We start from the raw sequence: 18,735 nt of genomic DNA on the forward strand, positions 1-18,735 counted from the left end.
ACATGGCAAGAAAAATATACTACTAGTAATACTCGCGCATCTTGTGGGCAACATTAAAGCACTCGTCTGCCATGTTAGAGCCTCTCCAATAGAATCACAATGTGTGGTGCTTTAAAAAAGCGTTTACAGTGCTGAGATTGAGAAGTGGAGATAGAGAGTAGAGACTAGAGAGTAGAGGATAGTTCTCACCATAGATAGATAAAAAATAGATTATTCAACTACTCCTCGTCGTCCGACTCCTCCTCAGTGATGTCCTCCTCCGACGTCTGACTGTAGGCGTGAAGATACAGATCATCGTCGGATTCCCAGGGCGACGCTGCTCCCAGCCTCATGTTGAATTCAGCGTCCGCTTTTCGCCTACGCTTGTCCTCGCGATAGGCGGCTCGCTCCGCCCTCCTCTTATCCCTCTCCGCCCTCCTCTGCGTGTAGAACTCTCGCTCGTTGATGATGTCCTACGGGAAGCGTTGGCACCACAGCGCCATGGCTTCGTTGTCCATCTCGATGATGCCAAGACGGTGATCCTGCCTCCGGTTGTCGCGACAATCCTCGTTAGTGATAAGCTGCGGTAGAGGCACGAGCTCCTGTGCCCGCTCCCACATCGGCACGTTGGGGAAGTTCAATGTTCTATTAGGCCACCGGAGGCGCCACGCCGCCGCATCGTACGCGTGTGCGGCCTCGTTGGTGGTGTCAAAATTGCCGAGGCCGAGGCGCATCCCGCAGAACTGGATCTCGGTGGAGAAGCCGCCGGAGGGGCGCGGCGGACGCCGCGGTATCCGCATGTTTCCCGGCGACACCACGGCATGGTGGCGCGGCAGCAGCGAGGCAAGAAAGAGCAGGGAGAGAGCAGTGGCGAGCCATAGAGCGGGGAGAGAGCGGTGGCAAGGCACAGAGCGGTGGGAGGGCGTTGGATTTTATAAAGGGCGCTGGACGTCGCGTGCCAAAACTAGCGTATGCCCAGCCGCTTTTTCCCACGCGCGCGCAATCCTTTCCTGACGTCTCTCCTATCTGTACTCTCTTCTCTACTGTTATATTTATTTAATATTTAATATTTATCTCTACTTCTCTACTCTCTACTTTTTCTCTCTACTCTTTTTCTTATAAAAATAGAGTTGGTGATGATGGTGTGCCCGCCATCCTGCAATATAGGCCGTCTGATTTATATCTGACGGATAGGAAGGAAACAATGGAAATTTGGCAAAAAGATGCCCACACCCCTCTCCAGATTTGCAAATAAGGCCTTCCCTCATCCATCCTCTTCTCCCACAAGATAAACTACTCATACAGATGCATCTTGATGCGTGCAACGCATGGGCATCTTGCTAGTTCTAAAAAACTTTCCATCATTTGCCACACTACTGGTTGCAGATGAAAAACCTACCCAAGCACAGCGCGATACAGGAGCGATGCACAATTACAAGTTGATATTATGTTGGACAATGGAGGCTATAACCAATTACTTTTACGGGAACAATAGCACCCAGGAAATTTGAAGGGTAGGTGTGAACAAAATTGGAACCGCACATGTACTGCTAAGTGATTCAATACACACATTACCAATCGAGGAGGAGAACGATGGTCGTGGCGGCTGAGGGAGTCCTGGACTAAGGGGTCCTCGGGCGTCCGGCCTGTTATCGATGGGCCGAACTGATGGGCTGTGAAGATATGAGGACCGAAGACTGTACCCGGGTCCGGATGGGACTCTCCTTGGCGAACAACTATGAAGATTCCATATTATGTAACCGACTCTATGTAACCCTATATCCCCCCGGTGTCTATATAAACAGGAGGACTTAGTCCGGATAGGGGATACTGAATACCGTAGTCATACAGGCTAGACTTCTAGGGTTTAGCCATTACGATCTTGTGGTAGATCAACTCTTGTAATACTCATACCCATCAATATCAATCAAGCAGGACGTAGGGTGTTACCTCCATCAAGAGAGCTGGAGCGGGCCGCTCCATCCAAATATGGGAGGATTAACCCCACCATGGAGGCCGCAGATTCCACGGCATTGGAGCCGCACATGGACCTAGTCTCACTCGATGTCTATGCCACCGGAACACCGAACTTGTCTCCGGCTGTAGGTTCCGAACCGCGCGAGCCCGCAGACGTCGAGCTTGATCATTTATCGATCTTTGAATTTAGCACCGCAGACATCTTCCAACACTCGCCTCTGTGCGATGTGCTAAACTTGTTAAAAAGTCTGTCCTTAGCGGAGGACTCTCAGCCGAACTATATCTGGCTCGAACTAGAGGCTGACGGTGGAGAATTTTGCTTCCCACCCGCAACCCACTTTATAGCCACGGTTGAGGATTTGACCGACGAACTTGATTACGACTCCGAGGACATCAACGGTATGGACGACGATGCCGGGGAAGAAGAAGACCAGAACCCGCCGTTCATCGGACGCTGGATGGCCACTTCCTCGTATGACGTATACATGGTGGATGCACCAAAGGAAAACAGCGGCGATGACAAGGAAGACCCAGTTGAGGATAAACCTTCCGAAATACAGTCCAAGCACCGGCGTCAGCGGCGCCGCTCTAAGTCACGCCGCAGTAAAGATAGCAACACCGGCACAGGAGAAGATGACACTCCGGAAGGTGCCGAAGACAACGAAGACCCCATTAACACAACAAATGAACAAGATGAACGGGAAGATGCGCAGGTTAGCCCTGTTAAACAGGCCATGCACAAAGATTCGGAGGACGATAGTTACCTTCCTCTCTCCAAGGACGAGGTGAGCCTCGGCACCGGGGATTTCATCGTGCCTGAGAAACCTCTTGAGCAGGAGCGCTTCAAGCGCCAGCTAATAGCCATTGCAAGGAGCCTGAAGAAGAAGCAGCAGCAGCTTCAAGCTGACCAGGATCTGCTCAACAATAAATGGACTGATGTCCTAGCAGCCAAAGAATACGGCCTCAAGCGCCCAACCAAAAGCTACCCAAAGCGTAAATTTCTACCGCAGTTCGACGAGGAAGCGCCGGAATATATACCACCATCATACAATGCGGCTGACCGACCACCGCATGGTCGGGACAAAACGGCAGCTCATGCCGAACACTAGCCCGCCCTGCCTCGTCACTCAGGCAAAGGTAAATTCGCCCACGGCCATACATATGACCTCCGGCAGAACCTGAACAATAAAGTAGGACCTACCAGATCAATCTACGGATCGCGACGACGCACCTCGACACGTGACAATGGCCACCTATTCGGACGTGACAAACCCAGTCATGCGCATGCCGAACACCGCAGACGAACTTCATCAGAGTTGCGTCATGATACGACCTGATACAGAGGCCCCACATACCCTCATTGCTTCACTGATGAGGTCCTGGATCACGAATTCCCCGAAGGATTCAAGCACGTGAACATAGAAGCATACGATGGGACCACGGGCCCCGTGGTGTTGATCGAAGACTTCATTCTCCACATCCATATGGCATGCCGAGATGATCTCCACGCCATCAAATACCTCCCTCTCAAACTCAAGGGGCCCACTTGTCATTGGCTAAACAATCTGCCTGACAATTCCATTGGCAGTTGGGAGGACTTGGAAGAGGCTTTCCTCAATAACTTCCAAGGTACATACGTTCGACCTCCGGACGCTGCTAACTTGAGCCATATAGTCCAGCAACCCGGAGAGTGCCAAGAAATTCTGGACAAGGTTCCTAACTAAAAAGAACTAAATCGTTGACTGTCCGAACGTTGAAGCTCTAGCAGCTTTCAAACAGAGCATCCGCGATGAATGGCTCGCTCGCCACCTCAGCCAAGAAAAGCCAGAATCCATGGCGGCCCTCACGGCACTAATGACCCGCTTTTGTGCGAGCGAGGACAGTTGGTTGGCCCGTAGCAAAAACAATGCAAGCGACGCCGGCACCCCTGAAGCTAAAAATAACAATGACAAGTCTCGACGCAATAGATACAAGCACCGAAATAGCGATGACAACACCGAGGATACGGCGGTCAACGCCGGATTCAGTGGCTCTAAGTCCGGTCAGCGGAAGAAGCCGTTCCAAAAGAACAATTCGGCCCCATCCATCTTGGACCGCATACTTGATTGTCCATGCCAGATTCACGGCACCCTCGACAAGCCTCCTAATCATACAAATAGAGTGTGCAGGTTTTCAAACAGGCCGGCAAATTAAACACCGAGAACAGGGAAAAAGGATCACAAAGCGAGGATGACGACAACGAGCCATGGCAGCCGAACACAGGGGGACAGAAGAAGTTTCCCCCTCAGGTCAAAATGGTGAACATGATATATGCCACCCACATCCCCAAGAGGGAGTGCAAGTGTGCGCTTAGGGACGTCTATGCGATAGAGCCAGTCGCCCCAAAATTCAATCAATGGTCGTCGTGCCCGATCACTTTCGATCGCCGGGACCACCCGACCAGTATCCGTCACGAGGGCTCAGCTGCACTAGTATTAGACCCAATAATTGATGGGTTTCACATGACTCACATCCTTATGGACGGTGGTAGCAGCCTCAATCTGCTCTATCAGGATACAGCGCAGAAAATGGGCATTAACCCATCATGGATCAAGCCTACAAGGACTACCTTTAAAGGAGTCATACCAGGTGTAGAGGCCCGCTGTACGGGCTCAATCACATTAGAGGTTGTCTTCGGATCTCCGGACAACTTCTGAAGCGAAGAGTTAATGTTCGATATCGTCCCATTCTGCAGCGGCTATCATGCAATGCTCGAACGAACTACATTTTCTCGTTTCAACGCAGTGCCACACTATGCTTATCTCAAGCTCAAGATGCCCGGCCCACGCGGCGTCATAACAGTCAATGGCAATACGGAATGATCTCTCCGCACAGAAGAGCGCAGAGCTGCCCTAGCAACAGAAGTACAGAGCGGCCTTCTCAAGCAGAACCTTCATTCGGCTACCGAGCCCGCGGAAGCCCTTAAGAGGGTCCGAACTACTGTACAGCAGGAGAGCTCGGCTCGTCAGGAGCTCGAATAGCAATCCGGCCTCCGTCTCAGTCCCGATCAAGTGGTGGCATTCGTGCCGCACATACATAACTACACACTTAAAATTCCATGGGCATTGACAGAGGCACAGATAACTTGTGATCCATGGCACGGCTCAACCGACATCGGATACACACATACTTTCACTTTTACTTGTTTTCCTTTCAGGTCTCAATCCCATAGGCCCCATCGGGGGGTCTGGTCATCGGTCCTCTTGTAGGATAAATACACCAAGACGACGAGAAGCGCGGACATATGGGAAACTTTTTAGTTGATTCTGTTAATGATAACTCTACCTGTTTTCTAGGACCCATATGCAGCTCTCCCCTGGTTTTGGCATGTTAAATAGTCTATTTCTTATTGCACTATTTGTATCAACGCGCCTTGACGTACTAATTACATTACAATGAAAATAGTTTGTAGTTGGAGCTTTAGGACCCCAACTTTTTACCTTTATGTCTTTTCTGTTTTCTTTCTCTCTTTTTCTTTTTCAGATTCCCTGTGGATAAGCCCATCAGGTAGCACCCGTACACTTTGGTACGTTTGACGTTTGCCAGGGGCTTTATAGCACCTTACACTATGGCAACAAAATTCCGAACACTTCCTATAAGTATAGTTCGGCACCCCGACTTTAGCATTATATGCATTGGCTCCGAATCATGTCTTTGGTCAATATTTGGGTTGCCCGGCTCCTGTGCTTGCTACCCTACGTTCCACTACATCGGCTAGTGTAGTAAAGGGAGAACTACTGCGATTGTGTCCTGGTCTAAACCGAATGAGCACCTCAGTAGAGAAAGCCGAAAACTGACTGTCATGATGCGGCGAGAGCTGGTCAGCTGTTCGGAGGTCTCAAATCGTTGGAGATTTTTCCGCATTTCGTGAAGGATCGGTACTTCCCAATCAGACGCTGACAGCACTCTGGTTTGTATACCAGGGGTTGCGCTTATGTTTTATTATAAAACTCCTATGGCTATGTGAGGGCGTTCAAGCTGCATAGTCTGGTTGCCTGGTTCGCTGCGCTAAACAACTCCTTCAAGGACCATATAATTGGATCAAGATTGTTTAGATTCCATCCCGAACACCTCCGTACTACCTACTCGAGGGCTGACGCCGACGACTGGTTAACCCTCAGATTTCATACAACACGGCCGCATAGGAGGAAACAATCAAAATATAATAAAAATTATATATTACAAGGAGGATTTGTTCATACAAGGCAAAACATGGATGTATTCATTCGAGAATAACGCCCTGCCTGCACTGCGTTGCTACAAGTCGAGATCCCTCTAGGACATCTGCAAAATATCGCTCGGGTGTGTGGTGCTCCTTGCCCTCCGGCAGCCCCCTGGCCACCTCGACGGCATCCATCTTCGCCCACCACATCTTGCAACGAGCGAAGGCCATGTGGGCACCCTCGATGCAGATGGATCTCTTGACGATGTCTAGCCGCGGACAAGCCTCCACCACCCGCTTCACAAGGCTGAAATAACTACTAGGTGTAGCTTCGGTTGGCCATAATCGGATTATGAAATCCTTCATGGCTAGTTCGGCCACCCTATGCAGCTCGACCAACTACTTCAATTGATTGGAAAAGGCCACTGGATGTGCTGGCACAGCATACTGCGACCAGAACAGCTTCTCCAAAGAATTCCCTTCCCTGGCTCAGAAGAACTCCGCAACATCGGATACACTGCGCGGCAAATCCACAAAAGCCCCTGGGCAACTCCGAATCTGGGTTAGTAAAAGGTACTTCCTGTCCACATACTTGCTTTGCATGCTAAATGCCTTACCTGCTGTGATCTTCTTTGCCTCCTAGATCTCCTGGAGAGTGTCCCAGGCCTCATTCCATGCGGCATCTGAGCTCTGACGAGCCTTGATAAGTTCGGCCTCTCGGGCCAACGCCTCGTGCTCCAAAGCTTCACACTTCTTCACCATGTCTTGGAGCTCTTGCTGGACCTCCCCAACCCGAGCCTTGAGCTTCTTACGGGCGGCTTGTTGTTGGACAGCCTTCCCCTCGGCTTCGGCCAGGGCCTTTCTCAGGGCCTCGACCTCGGTCGTCGCTTCTGTACAAATTGTTGACACTAGATTTTGGCATGGTCACGAATCCGTGTTCGTATGCAAAAGTTAGAGGCAACACTTCACGGGCCGGCCCTGAGTGAGAAAGTATTCGGCCTTTGCCGGCTGAATGAAACCTTGCCGATGTGAGGGCTTGCCGGCGTGAAAGCTTGCCGGCGGAGAAGCTTGCCGGCGTGGAAAGCTTGCCGGCGGAGAAGCTTGCCGGTGTGAAACCTTGCCGGGGAGGAAAGCTTACCGAGGGGAAAAGCTTGCCGGGCGAAGACCTTGCCGGGGCTGAAAAGCTTTCCGGGAAAGAGCTTGCTGGGTGGAAACTGTCAAGGCCAATCCGACCAGAAGCTGAAGATGGGCTCAAATGATTATCTAGATGGACTCGGATGAAGAAGTGTTCAAAATGAAAGTTATTCGTAACGTCGAAATGGTCAACTTTTCTTTTGGAGTCATCATCATCCGACGTAGTATACGACCTGCAGAGACGCTACAAGAGTCGGATGCTCTAGTCAGCTACATGACCGAGTCCGACTCGAAATTAAAGATGACCCCGTGGAGTATTCAAGATGGCCTTATTTGGAAAAGTGATCAACATACGAATTGTTGGCCTCATCGAAGCGTACAAAATTGATATTTGAACCGTCTCCATCGGAAGTCATATGCAGATTCCACAGCCCGCGCAAGGAGCAAGACAGAAGATTGGATCAGATTCGGGCTGAATCCAAGTGGGACCAGAACTAGGACTCTAGGTCGTGAATTGATGTAATTTTCTTTTAACGAAAGCCTAGATGAATCCTTTGCTTGTACAGGAAGTCCAGCCGCCTCTTATATATGTTGGGGGTGACGGCCGATTGAACAACACACAATCGAACAAATCAATATACTACTTTTTTATCTATGTTTTATCTCTCCACCGTTTTTCTCTCATTCTTCGCTGTTCTTCTAGGGGCGAGCGAATCGACCTAGGGCAGCCCATAGCCGCCGCAATCCCTGACGGGGTCCCTCCCGGGTGCGCGGGGTTTCGGGTCTGCAAAAGCGCTGGCCGACTGTCTTGCGTATCGCGCTGTCGGTCGGGTCTCCTTCGACGTGAGCTGTGGTGCATAACCCCCGGCGTCGAGGGTACACGTGACGTGTTCGTGTGTCAACACACTTTTTGGCGACTCCGCTGGGGATCGAAGATCAATCATCATCATCCACCATGTCTGATATTCCCAAGCCATCTGAGGTAGACGCCGATAACATCATTAAGCCCAGTCTTGATGAGATATCGGCCGATCATCGCCAAGTTTATGAGGAGTACAAGAAGGCGCGCGAGGAGAAGGACTTGCAGGAGTTCCTTGCAAAGTTCAAGAAGGATCGCCAAGGCAACATCACTCTGATTAAAGAAATCAAGTTCCCTCCTCTTCAAGCCGAGCAGGTTAAACCCTCTATAAGTACTGCCTTGTCTCCTGAGCAGTGGGCTGAGATTGAAAGTCGTATTTCTGATGGTAACAATCTAGTATACCAAACTTTCATAGAAAATAATAATGCTCAGAAGAATACATCTCAATCGTCTAGTGGTAATGATGGTGTAGCTGCTAGTGTGCAAAACTCTAATCTGGCTTTACCTATTGCATCGGCGCCTGCCATGCCGATGGCTTATTACCCTACCCATACAAATCAAATTGTGGCTGCACCCATTAGTCCTATCATGAGCATGCCAGGTTCGATGGCAACGCCGAACCAAACCCTACCTACAGCTGCAACCACTCGACCACTACCAAATTATGGGTTGACTTACATGCCACAATTCTTACCTACAGCTAGTAACCCTACTCCTCCTATGCCACTGCCACAAGCTCCATCATCCACTATGGATGATGGTCTATCTGATTTTAGAGAGGAGATGGCTAAGATGCTTCGAGAGAATTTTGGAGTTGAGTTACCTCAGAATCGGATTTACCAAAAGTCGTACCCCGAGTACATTGATGCCATCCAGTGCCCTCCAGGATATAAAATTCTAGATTTTGTTAAGTTTAATGGAGAAGGCAAAAAACCACATGGGAGCATGTTGGTCAGTATTTAGCATAATTAGGTGAGGCAGGCTCATTGAATGAATTGAAAGTGCATTTATTTCCTTTATCATTAACTGGTACCGCATTTTCATGGTTTTCTTCTTTACCCCATGGTTCCATTCGGGTTTGGTCGCATCTAGAGCAGAAGTTTCATGATCACTTTTATAGCAGCGACAATGAACTCAAGTTGTCACATCTAACATCGGTTAAACAGAAGCATGATGAATCGGTCTCCAATTACGTCAAGAGATTCAGAGAAACAAAAAACCGGTGTTTTAGTTTGGTGATAACCAAGAGGGACTTGGCGGACCTAGTGCTGAGTGGTTTGAGAACTCCCATTAGAGAAAATCTAGAAGGCTATGAGTTCTTAAATATCAACCAAGTCTTACAAAGGGCTTTAGCTCAGGAAAGCTGAAGCAAAGACCTCAAAGAAGTGCATAGATACAAAGCCGATCGTCCAAAGATGAATATGGTGGAATATGATAGTGATCACTCGGACGATGAGGGTGATGTTTTTTCTACTGAATTTGTTTGTTCATCTAAGGCCAAACCCTTTACTTGCAATGATCTGAAACCGATTCATAAGAATCGTGATGAGGAGATGAAGTTTACTTTTAACATTGCTAAGTGTGATAGAATATTTGACGCTTTGCTGCAGGCTAAGATTATTAGAATATCTCATACATTACCGCCATTTGAAGAGCTGAAACGGTGCGCTTATTGCAAGTATCATAATTCTTTTTCTCATGCTGCTAATGATTGCAATGTTTTTCGACGGCAGATACAATCGGCCATTAATGACGGACAATTGAACTTTTCTGAGATGCAAGTTGATAAATAGCCTTTTCCAATGAATACCATGGATTTGGAGGGAAAGAAGCTACTCATTCGGCCGGAGGTTGCTGAATATGCTCATAAAGCTAATGTCATTGTTGGTGAGCCCAGGAAAGACAAGGAGGGCGACAAGGTCTTGGGGAGACAGGTTGTGCTTGACAAGCAACCCTGTGGCAAGGAGACAATCAAAATCACCATCAAGAATCCTACACTCTAGGGGCAACCACAAGTGCAAGAAAATACTCGAGTTAAATTTGTCAAACCCAAGAGTCCAGAAGTTGGAAAGTGGAAGAGGAATGAGGCAAAAGTGCAGCACAAGAAAATCAAGCCAACTTTTGATATGTTGTTGTCAAAGTATGCCAATCATGCGGCCGGTTCTAGCTCTAACCGGTCATCAAATTGGAAGCGCTCAAGGTCACCTCCTCGGGAAGAATTTCAGCATCACGCAAGGCCATATGGGTCGTGGGCGCCAGGGCCATGGATGCCGCCACCCCCCTATGTGCCATACTACGTGGGGGACTTCAATGGAGGATGGAGGCAGCCCCCAATGGCCCCTTATGATTTTCATCTGGGTTGGGAAAAACCAAGGAGGCCCGTTTGTGAGAGACTTTCTTATCCCACACGAGGTCGTTTGAACAATGGTGTCAATCGGCCAGTGCAAGATAATCAAAAAAGGGTCGGCAAGCAAGAGTGGCGTGTTAAATCGCCAAGTGCTACAATGGTCGAGTCAAGCAAAGTCAAGGAAAAAACCGATACCGACTCACTCATCTTGGGCCCCGAAACATTTGCCATACAACAGCCGATTATGCATAACGATCTGACTGAGCCGATACTTGCTATCGTGCCAAAGTACTCGGCTAATGACCTTGAAGGAAACACCAGCCAAGTAAAGATGAGAGATCCTAAATACACTCAGCCAAAGTGGTGTCCTCCAGGGCTGACAAAAACACAAAAGAGGAAACTACAGAGGTTAAGGAGTCAAGTGATGACAAAACAAGAAGCCGAGAAGCAAAGGGATAAGTTGTTCAATGACACTCAGCCCATGGTGCCTACAAAACAAGTGTGGAGGCCTAAGCAAATACAAGATGCAGTTGCTTCTACACCTATCACAGCAGCACCTGCGCCACTAAAGGAGGACGATGCGACAACTATTACATCGTCTGTGACACTTCTTACTTCTCCTTCACTTGGACAAATTTCAGAATCGGTGGATGCACTTGAAGAAGAGGATGATATGTTGGACTATGAGTCTACGCCGGTTCATGAAGGTATGGATATCAATATGGTATATTACTTACCTGCTGAGTTTCGTGCTGTCAATCAGGAAGGGGAGGTGGCTCAGCTGGATTTTGGCCCTAAAAATGCAATATTCGAGAAGCCAAAAGACCCAGTAACGCATCTGAAACCGTTGTATCTCAGAGGTCATATCAATGGATCACCGCTCACTCGGATGCTTGTTGATGGTGGTGCTGTGGTGAATCTTATGCCGTATTCGGTCTTCAAAAAATTGGGGCTGCATGATGAAGAGTTGATAAAGACCAACATGGTGCTTAATGGATTTGAAGGCAAAGAGAAAACTGAAGCCAAAGGTGTGATGTATGTGGAGCTCACGGTGGGAAGTAAAACTTTGGCTACCGCATTCTTTGTCGCTGAGGTGCAAGGTAACTACAATGTCATACTAGGCCGTGATTGGGTTCATGCAAACCAGTGCGTGCCATCCACTATGCACCAGTTTTTGATCCAATGGGTTGATGATGAAGTGGAAGTCATTCATGCGGATAACTCGGACTGTGTTGCTTTGGCCGAGGTGTCAGTGGATTGGCAACACCCAAATGCTACTTGCTTGACGGGACGTCACTTGTCAGAGTTTGATTTTCTCAGCGCAACCAAGAATGGTTTCGTGCCCGTCTCTTTAAAGCCGACTGAATGCAATCGGCTCCAAGGTATGATATGCTTAAATGGATCCTAACTCAGAGTGGTTACAAAAGCGACTTGTGGAATATCGGTCCAATGAGAACGATATGTATGAGTCCATAGAAGAGTTAGATGATATGGATAAATTAGGACAAGGTTTTACATCGGCCGATCCATTAGAAGAGATAGATATAGGAGATGGTTCAACTCCTAGGCCGACATTTGTAAATGCAAATTTAAGAGCCGATCATAAAGCTAAGTTGATCGAGCTATTGAAAGAATATGTTTGTTGCTTTGCATGGGAATATCATGAGATGCCAGGTTTAAGCCGAGAGCTAGTGGAGCATCGGTTACCTATAAAGGCTGGTTTTAGACCATATAAACAATCGGCCAGAAAGTTTAATCCAAAAACATATGACCGGATCAAGGAAGAGATCGGTCGTTTGCTTAAAGCTAATTTTATTAGACCTTGCAGGTATGCCGAGTGGATTTCTAACATTGTCCCAGTGGAAAAGAAAGGATCCGGCAAGTTGAGGGTGTGCATTGACTTCAAAGATCTGAATAGGGCTACACACAAAGATGAGTATCCCATGCCAATAGCCGATATGCTTATTAATGATGCTTCTGGACATAAAGTTATTAGCTTTCTAGATGGTAATGCCGGATACAATCAGATTTTTATGGCCGAAGAGGACATGTCCAAGACAGCTTTTCGCTGCCCTGGTTTTCTTGGTTTATTCGAGTGGACAGTGATGACATTCAGATTCAAAAATGCTGGCGCCACATATCAAAGGGCTATGAATTTGATTTTTCATGATTTACTCGGTGTCATACTTGAAGTTTATATTGATGATATTGTTGTCAAATCGGATGTTTTTCAATCCCACTTGGCCGATTTGCGTTTGGCTTTTGAAAGAATGAAAAAGTATGGACTGAAGATGAATCCTTTGAAGTGTGCATTCGGTGTGTCGGCTGGTAAGTTTTTGGGTTTCATTATCCATGAAGATGGCATAGAGATTGATCCCAAAAAGATAGAGGCCATACAGAAAGTGGAAGCTCCAAGATGCAAGAGAGATATGCAAAAGTTCCTTGGCAAGGTCAATTACTTGAGGAGGTTCATAGCTAATTTGTCAGGGAAGGTTGATGCGTTTACTCCTATCCTTCGATTAAATAATGATGCTGATTTCACTTGGGGGCAAAACAGCAAGAAGCATTTGATATGATCAAGAATTATTTGTGCACTCCTCCGGTGATGAAAGCACCCAAGCATAGGGAACCTGTCGGTGTCAAAACCGGCGTATCTCGGGTAGGGGGCCCCGAACTGTGCGTCTAGGCCGGATGGTAACAGGAGGCAAGGGACACGAAGTTTTACCCAGGTTTGGGCCCTCTCGATGGAGGTAAAACCATACGTCTTGCTTGATTAATATTGATGATATGTGTAGTACAAGAGTAGATCTACCACGAGATTGGAGATGCTAAACCCAAGAAGCTAGCCTATGGTATGATTGTTGTTCTGTATGTTGTCCTACGGACTAAAACCCTCCGGTTTATATAGACAGCGGAGAGGGTTAGGGTTACACAAAGTCGGCTACAATGGTAGGAGATCTGCATATCCATATCGCCAAGCTTGCCTTCCACGCCAAGGAAAGTCCCATCCGGACAGGGGACGAAGTCTTCAATCTTGTATCTTCATAGTCCAGGAGTCCGGCTGAAGGTATAGTCCGGCCATCCGGACACCCCCTAATCCAGGACTCCCTCAGTAGCCCCTGAACCAGGCTTCAATGATGACGAGTCCGGCGCGCAGATTGTCTTCGGCATTGCAAGGCGGGTTCCTCCTCCAAGTACTTCATAGAAGATTTTGAACACAAAGATAGTGTCCGGCTCTGCAAAATAAGTTTCCACATATTGCCATAGAGAGAATAATATTGACACAAATCTAATCTGCTGACGTATTCCGTAGCGTGACACACCACGGCCAAGCCTTTATCCGAGTCGTTTTATTATCCCACCTCAGCGCGTCATGCGAGGCGGTTTCCTTGGCACGTCTTGTTAAAGCAGAGATCGTGCCCCCTTATTCCGGGATTCTCATCAATACGGGCGTGGGTAACCCAACCGCACCATTGATTATGGCGCTTGGAGATAAGCGAGTTTTACCAGGCTGGTGGGGACACGTAGTTGCGTCCACCCATATAAGGGGATAAGGATCCACCTTTTCACCTATGCCTTCTTCCTCCCTTGCTTATCCATTCTCACGTACTCGAGATCCAGTGCCCAAGTCCACACTCCCCACCTCAACCTTCTCCAGCCATGTCTGGAGCGGGAGGCAAGTGGATGGTCTCCTCCGTCACGGAGGGACACATCAAAAAACTGAGGAAGGCCGGATACTTGTCTAACGACATTGCGTACCGGCTTCCCGAAAAGGGGCAGCTCATCCCCACCCCTAGGCCCCATGAGAGGGTGGTGTTCCTCCCCCATTTCCTCCGCGGACTGGGCTTCCCTCTTCACCCATTTGTCCGGGGGCTCATGTTCTACTATGGCCTGGATTTCCATGATCTGGCCCCAAACTTTGTCCTCAACATCTCGGCATTTATCGTTGTGTGCGAGGCTTTCCTCCGCATCCGCCATCATTTCGGCCTATGGCTCAAGACTTTCAATGTCAAGCCGAAGGTGGTGCGCGGCAACCAGGCAGAGTGCGGAGGCGCCATGGTGGGTGTCGGCGTTCTGGGAATGGGGGTCCCCAGACTTGCCTGCCTGCGGCGTGGCTCAAAGGGGGCCCATCACGGCCCATCTTCATCAACACAGACCCATGACCCTCGCGAGGGGCCAAGCCTCGGGGGCGGACGACACGGAGCTTCCTCAGACACGGCCACATCAGGCTGGCTCGCGAGGAAGCGGAGAAATCAAGGCGGGGTACCTCACGAGGTGCCCGTGACGCAAGCCATGACGACCAAGGGCGCCAGGCGAGCGCCAGCCCGCGCAGTGTCCTCCTTTCCTCTTTGGTGCAAAGGGAGCAAGCGCAGGCAAGAGCATCAAGCAAAGGCACCCGTTTCGGTACAACGAGACCAAGACCAGTCCAACAGCAGGGAGGAAGTCATTGTGGAGCCCAAGCCAGCGTCACCACCAGAGTCTTTGCCAGGCGAGGACTAACTTTAGTCAGGATAAGTGTACCAGATGTTCCCCTTCAAAATGGCCAATTGTTGGCGCCCTTCCCGCTCAATATTTGGGAAGAGGCCTAGGGCCTTTGCCTACAAATAGGACTAGCCACCCACAGGGTAAAAGAGAGAAAAATCGGATCGAGTAGCATCACACAGAGAGAGAGAGAGAGAAGGGTGACTGAACTCCTCCTAGCAGTTCATCCCCACAGCCAAGAGCAGACCCTCGCGAGGCTGTTCTTCCTTGTATTGCTCATCATCATCAGCCCAAGAGGCAATCCACCACACCACACACTGGAGTAGGGTGTTACACCAGAACGGTGGCCCGAACCAGTATAAACCCTGTGTCTCTTGTGCTGTTCTTTCCATAGCTTAGATCTCAGCGCGGCGGAGGGGTGCAGGTAGGTAGAAGGCGAAATCTCCACGTGCACCCCAGTGTTTGAACCTCAAGGGTCTACCGGAACCCGAAATCCGACATTTGGCGCGCCAGGTAGGGGTGCGCCGGAATTCGTCTTCCACCACCCCGTTCTCCTCCGACCATCGTGTCCATGTCTGACGCTCGTCGGGCCCGCGCCGAGCGCCGGGCCGCTCTCGCTTCCCGTGTCGCCCAGACGGCTCCTGTCGGCGGGCATCCTCACCCGTTCCCGGTCACCTGCCGTCAACGCTGCCACCGGCCCGGCGGGGGATGAGCAGCAAGCGTCGTCTCAGCATCCGTCCGTGCGGCAGGACGGCCGCACCGTGACTCCCTCACTCACCCCAGCTGGTTCTTCGTCCCGCGTGCTCCGCGCACCCATGGAGGCTTGAGATGCGCTCATCGCGGCAAACGAGCTCCTGCGCTACCGTCCCGTCGACGACGTCTACGAAGAATGGCTCGACCGCGTCGCCGAGCTCGTCCGCGCCGCAGGGGGCTCTCATGCGCCGTCCGTTCCGCTGCACCGCACCCCGCCCCGCGCGGGTGACGAAGCTCCGGCGGCGCCCCGGCCGCCTCCTCCTCAAGAAGGCGCCATGGCTCCAAGGCGCGTGGCCCCTGGGCAGAACCTGCTCCGTCAGGTGCCAGCGCGGCAAGAGCAGAGCTGCCAAGAAGTCCCTCGCCCGCAAGAAGCTGCCCGGGCGCTCCCTGCTCCAGCACGTCGCGACCATGCTCCTGCTCCCGCGCGTCAAGACCCTGCGCTGCTCCCAGCTGCAGCGCGTGGGGGCATGTAGGACCAAGCTCTTCGTCACCCAAGGCCTCCCGTGGCCACAGCAGGCTGCCGTGCATTCACCACCGAGCTACGCAGCGTCGCGTGGCCCGGCAAGTTCAAGCCAGACCTGCCTCCTCGTTACGTCGGCACGGCCGAGCCTGCGGAGTTCCTCCAGCTCTATGAGCTGGGCATCAAAGCTGCCAACGGAGACGAGAAGGTCATGGCGAACTGGTTCTCCATGGCGCTCAAGGACTGGGCCCGCACCTGGCTCCTGAACCTGGCCCCAGGCACGATCTCCTCCTGGGACGAGATGCGCACCCGCTTCATCGCCAACTTCCAAGGTACTCGCGACCGGCCACCCGCCGTGAGCGACATGCGCCGCATCAAGCAACAACCCGGAGAGACCCTGCAGAAGTACATCCAGCGCTTCAACAATGCACGCCTCAAGATTCCCAAGGTGACCGAGGAGGCCATCATCTCAGCCTTCTCCGACGGCGTGCGCGATGTCAAGATGAAGGAGGAGCTGGCAATGCATGAAGACCTGTGCACTTCCTTGGAGTTGTTCAACTTGGCAACCAAGTGCGCCAGGGCTGAGTAAGGGCGTCTCTCCCTCCTCGAGCTGCCTGCCGCAGACCCGGAAGTGAAGAAGCCCAAGGCCAAGGATGTGAAGCGCAAGGGGGCCGCCGTGCTCGCGGCAGAACCAGACACCAAGCGGGGCAGAGATCTGCCTGAACCTCCCAAGGGCAGTCGGTACTGTGTGTACCATGACCTCCACACCCACAACACCAACGAATGTCAAGAGCTCCGAGCCGTGCGAGAAGGAAGGACCGGCCGTCGCCCCGACCGCGGTGACCGGGGCTACAGTCGAGGAGGAGGAAGGAACGCAGGACGCTGGGAAGACCGCGGCCCGTGACAAGGGTGGCGCGATCAACCTCGCGAGGATCGCTGGCAAGACCCGCCTCACGAGGGAGACTTGAGGGATCAGCCTCGCGAGGATCGCCCGCAAGGCAATGTAGGTCTCCCTCCGCTGCCGCTGCAGCCAAGGAGAAACGAGGACCGCCATCAGGACGAGGGGGCTAGGGGCTTCCAGGAGCCGCGCGCAGTCGCCTGCATCCTGGGCGGGGCTCAAGCCCCAGCCTCTCAACGCATCTTCAAGCAGTTCGCCCGCGAAGTGAATGCAGTCCTCCCCAAGCTAGAAGCCACACGCCCTCTCAGGTGGTCGGTGTGCGCCATCACGTTCAGCTCAGCATATCAGCTCAAGTGTGCAGCTACAGCCAGAGTCCTCCCGATGCTTTGTTCCCCAATCATCAGCAATGTGGTGGTCACCAGGACCCTCGTCGATGGCGGGGCAGGGCTCAACGTCCTGTCCGTGGAAACATTCAACAATCTCCAAGTGCCCTACAACTAGCTTCAGCCGACCAAGCCTTTCTCTGGAGTCACCGACGGCTCCACGGTCCCGATTGGGCAGGTCCGCCTCCCAGTCACCTTCGGGACACGCAACAACTACCGCACCAAGCTCATGGACTTCGACGTCGCTCACATTCGCCTGCCGTACAATGCCATCCTTGGGTACCTAGCGCTGTCCAAGTTCATGGCCGTAACTCACCACGACTACAACGTCCTCAAGATGCCAGGAAGTGGCGGAGTCATCACGGTGCCCTGTGAAGAGAAGGACGCGGTGTGTTCCCTGGAACGAGCCTTTCAGGCCGCGTCACTGGAAGACCCGGATCACGAAAGCAGGAGGCTTCCCGAGACCGCCCCCAAGAAGAAGAAGAAATCGGCCGGCCCGGCCCCTCGGGAGGCCGGCCCCTCAGGGCCCGCGCTTGCCCAGGGGGAACCTCCTTCCATCGCATAGGAAAGCGCGCCTGTCACGACCGGTTTTCCGGACATAAATTTCCAGAAAATGGCCGTTGTGCTCACCAGCCCCAGGATTACTGTTAGCTGATGAGGCACCAACTTGTTACAGAAATTCCAAGCAAAAGTACAAAATGTGTAGTACAAGACCATTGTGGCCTATGAGTACATCAAATGGTTTTCTAGTGGTCAATGGCGGAAGCGGTTTGTGAATCATCAGTGTATGGGACTCCATTTCCCACGGGAACAGCTGACCAGGTTGACTCCTATCTTCGCGAGGCTGCTATCACCGTTGCTTAGTTTCCGGGGCTGTCACCGTAACGCTCCTCTTCATGCAGAAATCTGGCCAAGACAATAGCCAGGGACAAGCCAGTGAGTACTTTGAATGTACTCGCAAACATTATGAACACTGGGATAATATAATTGATAATCATGCACGGAAAAATTTTATGATCACATCGTCAGTCATAAATAAAACATCTTTTATGCATGCAAGCAGGTTATTTATATGCAACATGAATAAGCGGTAATAGAGAGAGAACAAAATGCCGCGGTCGGGCGTCTGAGCGACACCACATAAAGGGCTTAAAAAGAAATGCCACAGTCGGGCGTCTAAGCGACACCACATAAAGGGCTTTAAAAGAAATGCCACAGTCGGGCGTCTGAGCGACACCACATAAAGGGCTTTAAAAGAAATG

At 51.0% G+C, this 18,735-nt stretch overlaps 1 protein-coding gene across 1 annotated transcript; it reads right to left on the reverse strand.

Moving 5' to 3' along the window:
- Positions 1-452: 452 nt before the first annotated feature.
- Positions 453-779, reverse strand: LOC147978640 (ethylene-responsive transcription factor CRF1-like). The gene has a single exon (XM_087514837.1). The coding sequence runs from the start codon at positions 777-779 to the stop codon at positions 453-455; it is 327 nt and encodes a 108-aa protein (XP_087370963.1).
- Positions 780-18,735: the final 17,956 nt, after the last annotated feature.

This window comes from Triticum urartu, chromosome 3A, assembly GCF_056163025.1.
Source record: "Triticum urartu cultivar PI428250 chromosome 3A, HENAU_Tu73, whole genome shotgun sequence".
Classification (NCBI taxonomy): Eukaryota; Viridiplantae; Streptophyta; class Magnoliopsida; order Poales; family Poaceae; genus Triticum; species Triticum urartu.

Excerpts from the sequence above, each read along its gene's own strand:
- LOC147978640 (XM_087514837.1), bottom strand. The coding sequence starts at position 779 with ATGCGGATACCGCGGCGTCCGCCGCGCCCCTCCGGCGGCTTCTCCACC.